This window comes from Contarinia nasturtii, unplaced genomic scaffold (genome assembly GCF_009176525.2).
Source record: "Contarinia nasturtii isolate CC-2019 unplaced genomic scaffold, AAFC_CNas_1.1 Cnas_scaffold_187, whole genome shotgun sequence".
NCBI classification, from domain to species: domain Eukaryota; kingdom Metazoa; phylum Arthropoda; class Insecta; order Diptera; family Cecidomyiidae; genus Contarinia; species Contarinia nasturtii.
The window spans coordinates 3,791,503-3,801,630 of record NW_022197544.1 but is presented as its reverse complement, the minus strand read 5'-3'; the positions used below and the strand labels follow the sequence as shown (position 1 = coordinate 3,801,630).

The window sequence follows — 10,128 nt, the reverse complement described above, 5'->3', positions numbered from 1 at the left end:
ATGATTTCATCGATGCTGTGTACTAAATTTCACTCACAGATGGTTTAGACGGATGCCAACATAGACTGAATGTCACTGTGAGTGAGCCAAAAACCAAAATATGAAAGAAAAGATGGACATTTCAAATGATGTAAAACGTTTCGGGCATTCTCCGACGCAAATTAGAGCCAACAAGCGTATAATCTAATTGGCATCGATTTTAATTTTTCGAACGAAAGCACTTTTTTTTAAAGGCAATGACATTGTAAGGCCATTTGCATTCGTTATTTGTCCGTACTTACTTAGTGTCATTTCTCCAATTTCAGCCATCAAAATGAGAAATCTTCATATCTCTCTCTTTCTCGCTCCTTGGTTTTTTTATCCGTGCATCTCATCAATAAATAAACATTGAATTATATTTTAAAATTGATTTCGCATAAATGTATTTTTATTTTTGTTTCGTCTCATTTTTTGTTGAGAACAAAAAAAGACATTCAAACAAAGCAAATAGGCATTTGCAAAACAAGCAACAAGAAACTGTATTTTCATTACTTCGTTTTCATTTTTATATGTTAATTTGTATTTTTTTTTTTTTGCTATGCTAAACTTCTCTTCTTTTTAACAAAAAAAAAAAAAATAATATAAGCATATAAAAAAATATAAATACCTGATTTAAATTGTAATGATTTTATTCATGTACGAAAGTAATAAATGATAAAAATCTATATAAAATAAATAACCAAATTTTCCCATGAAAAAAAAAAATATAATTTAAAAAAAAGAAATCATCGAATTCTAAATTGTAATTCGTATGTTTTTGTTATCAACCGCTAATTTTTGTTTTGCATGTAATCAACAAGAATTTAGAAGCCGCCTAATTTTTATCATATATTTGGGACTGATAAAGTAAAATGGGTAGTAAATTATTAAAGAAATTTGTTTAACATATTCATTTGAAAAATCACAAAAAAATTTCATATCATATTTTGTATAAATATATTTTCTGATTTTGTTATGTTTTTTTTTCTCTTAAATTTTTTTTTGTTGTTCTTTTTTTTCTTCAACGAAAGATGATTTAATTGGTATTATGCCATATTCAAGCTTTTAGTACAGTCAATAATTCGAATGTATGCCATTTACAAATAGGTTGCTATTTTCTTAAATTTTCTTTTTCACAGAAAGCCACCAGGTTCATTGAGCAACCGAAGAATTATACATAGAGAACAAAAAGAATACTAACTAACAGCACAGTAATTTTTCAAAAAAAAAAAAATTCATTCTGTCTTAACATAGAAAATACATATGACACCGATCATGACCTTGAAAAGACATTTCATTGTTGAAATAAGCGAGCGACATTGATTTATATACTTGTGTCAGTTGGTATGCCATCAATCAACACTTGAACGAAACGTTCATTTAATTTTTGTAACGTTTTCTTTTATTTGGCTGCCATTCTCCCTCAAAAAAAAAAACGAAAATATTAATGAACTGGCCTAAAATATTTTGAAATCTCACTATGCATTTGTTTGTTTGATTTTAGCGCTGAGCCATATGTGTTTGATGCAGTTTTTGCACCGTATGTCGCATAATCATTTTGGTTTTGTTTTTGTTTCATTTAAAATGTTTGTGATAGCCTTGCTCGCGTATGCAGCATGTGTGTGTGTTTGATTTTTCGCTGCGTACATGCGCAGGTCTGTGATTAGAGTATATTAACGGAGAGTTATTTATGCCTTTTCGAGAATGGTTGGTAAATCAATTTCGGCAACTGGAGTGGCTGGTGTGCGTTGTACACGTGGCACTTCTGTTTTCGATGTTGAACTGGATGGCTGTTCCAAAATATCCTCACAATTTATGTCGGGCACTGGTTCACGCCAAAAATTAAAACTTGAAAATTCGACCGATTCTTCACGATCGTTTACAGGTGGAAACAGTTGATCGACAATATAAGCCATACTATGATATGTCGATTGGAATGTTTTATTCAATTCATGCTTTAATTCACCCTTTGGATTTATTGTAAATATACGAATGACCGGAATGCCAACAGCACAATATGCCCATACGTCCTGTACAAAAAAGGAGAGAAACGAATTTCGATTAGAATTATGTCATGATGTCGACAAAAAAAAAACTAAAAACAAAACTCATACTTACATTAATGCGATTGCCATAACCAGCATAGAATGGATTTTCAGGGAATAATGCTTTGATATCGCTCAAACAGGCAATTTTAAATTGTTCAGGTTTACGTTCGATAACTTCACGATGAAAAGCCGATATTAATGATGTTGGATTCAGTAATAATGGGCCGTCGGGCAATTTAACATTTCCTTGTTGTATCGAACGCAAATAGTCACGCGTTGCACGAGATTGACCAATTGCTCGTGCTGATAAATACAGTAATTTATAGCCGTTTCTTTCGATTTTTGTAAAAAGTTCGGCCACACCCAATTGTGCCCAGTCTTTCCCCACCATTGGTAAAATATGGCCGAGCACATCTGATTTGGTGATGGTTCCATCAATATCCGAAATCACCACTTTGTCCGTCCATTTCCATCGAAATACGTAACATTTACAACGTGATGTACCTTGGTATGCTGTTGTCACGCTAAACTCCACTTCATTCATTCCAGGTTTTAAGTTAAGGCTTTCCTGTCAATTAAATAGTAAACATAAATGTGTGTTCTCATTTCGGTTTTTATCATTTATCAAAAAGTGTCGCTTACAATTTGTTCTGAAGTCAAACGTAAAGTTTTACGATATTTTTCGCCCGGAAAACTCGATTTACTGACGTCGGCCAATTCCGAACTGATTGAATCGTCGTTTCTGACACCAACATCAATTGGGTCGATGGCTAAATTTTGTGTTGACAACTCTTGTGACTCGATATGACCATCAAGGGCTTTCAACTCCGATTCATTTGATTCATCAATTGTCATGCTGTCCAAATCATTGATAATTTCTTTCAATTCATCGTGACTGCGTTCAACACTTTGTCGTGATTCTTTGCTATCTTGCATTATTTCTTTTGGTGGTGATTTTTTATCGGCATTATCATTTGAACGGCGCCATTTCCACCACGAATAACCGCCTGCATTACGACGATTGGCCGCATCTTTTGGCTGCGAATCATCCAAATCGGTTTTTGGTGTAACCGAATTTTCTCGAGAATCGTTTAATTTGTTTGCGTTCATCAATTGCTCAATCGCATCCTACATACAGATAGGATAAAGAAACAATTTTTTTTGTTTGATTATATAAAAGCCATTTTGATAAAGTAAATTATGAATTATGTACAACCGCAATAACAACAACACGGAAATCAAATATATTTGATGATTTATTACTAACGGCATGTGTACTTACATGCGTCAATGGTTTGCGATAAGCGATAGCGGTCATGACAATTGAAGAGGCTGCCGCCCAACTGTAATATTTGTCACATAAACGAACTACTAACAATGGTGACATAAAGATTGATGGATTTTGACAAACATCGGCATAATCGATGAGATTCTGTTCAAATTCTTCATCGGTTGGCCCATTATTTTCAATTCCACCGCATAATGATAGTGCAATCACATTCCTGCGAATAAATATAATTTTTGGTTATTTTTTTTTTTTTTTTTTGAAATTTAAATTGAATCGATTCGAAATCAACTTACTTTTCATACAATTTTCCATCTTGATCAAAATCAAATGCAATACTTTTCGAGATGCCATTTTCAACGGAGCTTGGGCTGTGTGGCAATGATGTTCCATTGCCACTTTCATGATCGTCACCATCGTTTAAATTCAAATCAGCATTATTTTTCGTTGGTGGAAAATATTTTTCAATCACATCGGGATCTAAACCTTCAGTATTCATTAAATCGGACAAATAAACACCGCCATCCGATGTACTCTTTCGCATTCGCATTGTTTCTTTCATAAAACTAAGCATGGTAGTTAATGTTGAATTGCGTTCGGCTTGTTTGGCATCTTTATTGCCAACACTGTCTGCATCATTTTTATTTGGTGTTATTGGAAATTCACCCCATTTCCATGATGCTGTCGAACTGGTCATTGGATCTGAATTCTTTTCACGTTGTGATATTTCAAATTCACTATCACTTTGAATTGGTGTTGATGGCCGTGAACCGTATGGACTTGCGGCCACCTCTGTATCACTGAAAAAATGAAAATCACACATTCTTGGTGTATCCATTGTTTGATCTGGAATATTGCCACCGGATTCATTTAGGCTATCATTTGCGGTGACGGCCGTTTCGGATTTTGCTAAATCTTCAATCGACATGGATGTTGCATTTGATGATGGTTGATTTGGATCGGTGTCAAAGTCCATTTGATCCGATGGTACTATTGATGCTGAGCCAGCGCTACTGCTTGACGAATTTTTACGCGATGCATTACTATTTGTAATCAAACTGGGCGACGATATGGATGCCGTTGTCAATGATGATTTTTTCTTCATCATTGACTTCTTTCGTCGCTTCTTTTTCGATTTGGATTCGGTTGGCTCTTTTAAACCGGATACAGTTTGTTCGTCAGACACTGTACGTGGTTCCATATCTTTGGTATTTGATTTTTGGTCTGCTATTGCCGAGATCTCAGCTGAATTGTTATGGTTTTGTACACATTTTTTATTGTCTTGAACTTTGTCCGCATCGAACGTCAGTGGCTCTTCGGCAATTGTTGTTGCCTCCGATTCTGTATTGAGTGAATTCTCTGTTTCATTGCAAACGCTCATTTCAATTTTAATTAAAGCCCCTTTTTCGGCGATATCTTGACGAATTTGTTCTGTCGTATATTCCACTTTTGTTTCACTTGCATTACGACGATTTAATACTTTTTCACTGTATCTGTTGTACGCATCGACATAGAATTTTGAAAAAAAAAAAAAATATTTTCAAAATCCACAATCTAGAAAAAATGTCAAAAAATTACATACCGTCTTGATGTATAGTCTGATTGTTGATTTTCATAGACTTTTCCCTTTTCACTTGGCGGCAAAACGGTTGAATTTCGCCGAATTTTCACACCAATCGTGTTATTCTCGTCCGTTTCATTGCTGCACATAGATGTGAACACAAACATGGACGCATTACAGTTGACCAATAGCAAATTCATGATCAAGGTAAACAAATTTTAGAAGAAAAAAACAACAACAACAACATTAGATTGAATAAATAAATCAATAAAGAAGACATACTTGAAATACAGAAATTGAGCCGAGGAAGAAAAAAAAATAGTCGTAGTCAGAGACGATGACGACAAATACAACAACAATTGCAGCAATATATGACGGCTATAAATTATGCAATTCATTTTGTGAATTATTTAAATTGGTGTTTTTACTGGCAAGTAGTTGCACAGGTCGTAAATAATCACAGTAATGATTTATTCGGCAAAGTTTTTTTTTGTTGTTGCAATTTTCATTGGCAATAAAAAAACATCAAATATGACTTCCGTCCTGGGCTCAAATATACACTTTCTTGTAAACAAATATGATGACAAAATATGCAAAAAAAAATCCGATCGAACCATACCTTTCACTGTATTTATTTGCATATTCTTCGGATGGTAGGGGTGATGTGGCTAAATTTTCTGGCAGTTCATCTAGATCATTTTCAGGACATTCTTGAACGAAAAACGCCTCACCGCTTTCGCCAAGTTTCATGTGAATGTTAACCGGTTCGCCATTTACCTCGATATCAACCTGTTTTCCATGTAATAATTAAATACACATGCCAAAAAGGAAATCAATATAAAATACCGTTTTTTTTACTCTCATTTCAATGGCTTTGACAAATAAATACATATAAGGAAGTGAGGAAAATCGAAATAAAAAACAAAGTCTGGTCGTTTTTTTCTTCTCTTTCTTGTGCTACATTTTGTGTTTGTTATCGCCGAACTTAATGCACTTTTTCACCTTAGCAATGATATTTTGGAGATGTGTGAAACAAAAAGTGTGTAATTCAAGTGATTCATTCGATTTGTGCATGGATTCAGTGCTATGAATAAGTGATACATTGACCTTTGAGCGTTCAGCAAAAATGAACACACAGATGTCACCAACATATGTATATGTATACGCACGTATATAATCATTTTCGGCATACGTTTTCTTTCTGTTGCGTTGCGGCTGCTAACCGTCTCGGGTCGTTGTTCAAAAACAAAAATAAACGTTGTTAGGGAAGGGTTTTTATTTCTCTTCGTTTTCTTGCCATTCGCAATGAACGCCAAAAAAAAATGAAAAAAAGCGCAACTATGACACACAAAAAAGAAATAAATGTACGAAAAAGGAAATCATATGTAGCCGCTCTGCTCGCATGAACTGACATGAATGTGTATGCTTGGACATATACTTTCAGCTGTCATTTATCGTCCGTTTGAGTAATGGCTTCGAATCAGAATATGTATATAGACATATTTTTGTATTTCATTTTTCTTCTCGCACGTTTGAGTCCAAACTGAGTTTTGAATGCGGAGCAATTGAAAAGGGAGTATTTTTGCTTCGTGGAAATTTTCCACGACGCCGACATCGGTGTGTGACGGCTAAATGGTATTACATTGTATCGTCTCTCTATGTGTCATTGTAATTCTTCTATTTTAAAACATGAATATAATGGTTTTGGGCTAAATTTGTCCTCATCGACTTTATTTGGAACATACAAAGCACACACACACATATTTGCACATCCGAGTATAATGCATTAAATTCAATGCGTAATCTGAAATTGTTGAAGTTGCATTGGATAGGCAAGTTCAAGGTCATAAAATGAATAAGGTTAGAATAGACGTACGTATAATGTTCTCAAGATAGAAAATGCTAAATCAGGAAATCCAAATGAAAAAAACACTTACAAACTTTCTATACAATCATGTACAAATCTCAAGAGAGAGAGAGAAAAAAAATACACCACTTCAACGACTTTTATTTCATTTTTTTTCTCGATTTTCAATTTGTTTGCTTCTGATAACGAACTATAAATTGGATTGTACTTACGATTTTTTCGCGACTTCGAAGAACGCCCAATTTACCGAATCGCACATGAAATGGTGAACACACAAAACTGCCATCAGATTTTTCTACCACAATCACATCGATTGCACCCGTTAATGTAGCACCATTAATTTCATTGTAAAATTCTTTGAATGCTTTCAGCAGACTATTCATTTCGTGTGATTTTTATTTGGCTAATGAGCCCTGGTTTTATTGTGATCCACGGTTTTTCTTTATCTTATTCTTCTTCTTCTTGTGTTTGTGTGTGTCGTGGTCGGACGCGTTGATGATTGAGCCTTTTTTTTTCACTGAAAATCTATATCGTATAAGCCTTCTTTGGTGGTTGCAGCTCTCGGTTGCACGGCTTTTTCTGTTGTGTCGAATGTTTGTCAAAGTTGAGCAACATACAACGCTACAAAGGGGAAACAGGCACAGCAGCGTCAACAACACCACCAAACACCAATTGGATAATAATTCTTGTATGTATTACGCGTATTGAACAATCCACGCAATTTTCTTAGCGAAATAAAAGGCACATAAATGTGGTAAAAATTGAAAAAGGTTCGAAGCCAACCAAAAAAAAAAAACTTAAAAAATCAGCAATCAATCGAATGAGAGCACAGCGCAATGAGCATGAATATGACAGACGAGATAAATATAAAAAATTATTTATTAATTATTCGTTGCCAATAATGTTGCCCCGCGACGTTTCGAGATTGTGTGTGTGTTTGTGCTTTTTTTTTTCCTTCTTCTGTTTCTATCTGATGGTTGTAATCGCTGACGGTTGAAAATTGAAATCCGAACGTCGAAGGTGGCGTAATTGTGAGCAGCAACAAACAACGTTCACTATCTGATTCACATTTGAAACGACACGGCTCAGAGAGTTTGGTGATTGATGTATGACACACTATACTCAAAAGGATATTCTCTTTATTGTTGTTTCTCCTTTTTTTCGCGTCACTAATGAAATTCCCAATTGTACTTTACACCGTTCCTTCGTTATACGCAGAAAAAAATAACAAAATTTCTCGCCGTCACGTTTATGCCTTTCTTCGTATTCTTCTGCTAATGTTTTTCTCTGCTGTTTTGTTGATTCACACTTTTTTCAAACACACATTTGCTCGTTTCGAATTGCTCATTTAAATTCTCATTATTTTTTGAAATTGGAAACGTATCATGATACACACTATTCAGCAGCAAACGAAACAATAATTTTTTTGTTTTGATTTTTGTATCTGTTTTGTGAAGCAAAGAAAATGCTTTTTGCACACATACAACACAGCTTTATAATTAATCAGAATGAACACAGAGAGAAAAAAAATAACCAGGGACCAAATCAAATAAACAAGTTTTGAATAGAAATAGATTTTTGTCTTTTTTTCCTAGATCTTTGTTGTTGCTTTTGTTGTACTCTTTTTTTTGTGTGTGTTTTCACGCTCTTACCACAAACATACGCGTTTGTTCACGTTTATTTTATGCTTCGAAACTATATTTTTCTTGTTGTTATTTATTATTTTTACATATACACATTATTCACGCAAAACTTGAACTGGCAGCAATGAGTGCACAACATTGAATTAATGGGGGAAAAGAGCGAGATATTTGTTGAACGTACAAGCAACAACAAAAAACACAGTGAATTTCACTTAAATTCTAACAAAATACACAATGAGAGCCGCTCTGTCGTCAGACAATACTCTCTTCTTTTTCGTTTTTTTTCTCTATCTCTTTTCGGTTGCTGTTGTGTTGTTGTTGTCGTCGTCGTTTGCTGTTTTAATTTCGCGTTATTCCGAATTTTGATGAATGTCTAGTTAAAATTCGAAAATTTGAGAGTCGTAATAGAATTATTCGTTTTATCAATTCGGGTTATTTGATTTGAACGATCAACTATTCACTTTTTATGCACTATGTGTATTGACTTTATGTACCTATGTTGGCTGATTGTGTTGGCTTCAACATTCGTGTACACGGTTGCTTATGCATGTGTTCTGGATGCACAGCACCTTGTGTTTCGTTATTAAACAAAAATTATATAGATGTAACACAGTACTAATAATGATAATTCGATGTGAATCGCAAGCACCCAGTCGTTCTGGCTGTCTTGTTGTTTTCTATCTGTTTGTCGTCGCTGTTTTTGTTGAATCGATTCGGAACGCACTTAAAAGCAACTACAGAACTGTCATCAATCGGACGATATCGTACGAGTTCGAATAAACAAAGAGCCGCGCTGCGTATGTAGTTGAGCACACAAACAAAACGAAATGAACACTTTTATTTTATTGTGTACATGAAACCACTCTCTTACTCATTCATACAGCGTACATACACGCATACATATAAGATCATCTTAATTCCAAAATTGGTTAATAGTTTGCAATGTTGTATGTTGCATATATAAAACTATTTCATTTTAATTTTACCTTTTTTCTTCGGTTTTTACTGAAATTGAGAAATCATGTGTGCGTGTGAAAGAGAAAGAGAAACGTACTGTATTGCAGAAACAAACGTAAAATGACAGTATTGAACAATACGCATACATTCAAATACACACAACTGCTGAGTATTGCGCTGCGTTCTACGTGTATTAGTACGATGTGCTTGGTGTATGGTTCTACAATTTCGCATAGAAATCAACTGTCAATGCTCCAAAAAGTATTTTCTGTTCAAAAAATGTTGATATGGTTTTTGATTCAAATTGTACAGCTCTTCTGCGATACAAACAAAAAAAAATTATAGCAAATAGACGAGATTTGCGATGTGAAATATCAAAACTGGATTTTCACTGTAAATTGTATACATATCCGCGACACCGTATTATAGATATATCATGTGATATACTCGCCTCATATGAGCGTACCACCATCGAACGATATGTGCGTACCACGCATTTTGTTTTTGTTTATCTGTTTCTCATTTGTTGTTCGATGATGTTGGCTGTTGTTGTAGTTTTTGTTTTCATTGTTTGTGTGTCACAAATCCATCTGTGGCTCTTTCGCATTTGATTAAAAAACTGTTCACAGTTCATTCACATCGGGAAGTAATATATGAAAACCAACCTGATAAATGTACAAACGATGATTTGTTGTTTAACAAGGCGTTTATCAGTTACGAAATTTCGACTCACATATGACGCTTTTTCC

At 34.4% G+C, this 10,128-nt stretch overlaps 1 protein-coding gene across 1 annotated transcript; it reads right to left on the bottom strand.

Moving 5' to 3' along the window:
- Positions 1–1,008: 1,008 nt before the first annotated feature.
- On the bottom strand, positions 1,009–9,123 carry LOC116352192 (phosphatidate phosphatase LPIN3). Its single transcript, XM_031784591.1, has 8 exons — positions 6,992–9,123; positions 5,532–5,701; positions 4,934–5,053; positions 3,648–4,844; positions 3,349–3,568; positions 2,709–3,194; positions 2,137–2,634; positions 1,009–2,048 (listed from the first exon to the last, which is right to left on the bottom strand). Exons 1-8 carry the CDS (start codon positions 7,160–7,162, stop codon positions 1,707–1,709), a joined length of 3,204 nt encoding a protein of 1,067 aa, XP_031640451.1. The 5' UTR covers positions 7,163–9,123; the 3' UTR covers positions 1,009–1,706.
- Positions 9,124–10,128: the final 1,005 nt, after the last annotated feature.

Coding starts and splice junctions, on each gene's coding strand:
- LOC116352192 (XM_031784591.1), bottom strand. CDS start 7,162: ATGAATAGTCTGCTGAAAGCATTCAAAGAATTTTACAATGAAATTAAT. Junction 2,635..2,708: donor GTTTGACTTCAGAACAAATT/GTAAGCGACACT, acceptor TTTAATTGACAG/GAAAGCCTTAACTTAAAACC. Junction 2,049..2,136: donor GTTATGGCAATCGCATTAAT/GTAAGTATGAGT, acceptor TTTTTTGTACAG/GACGTATGGGCATATTGTGC.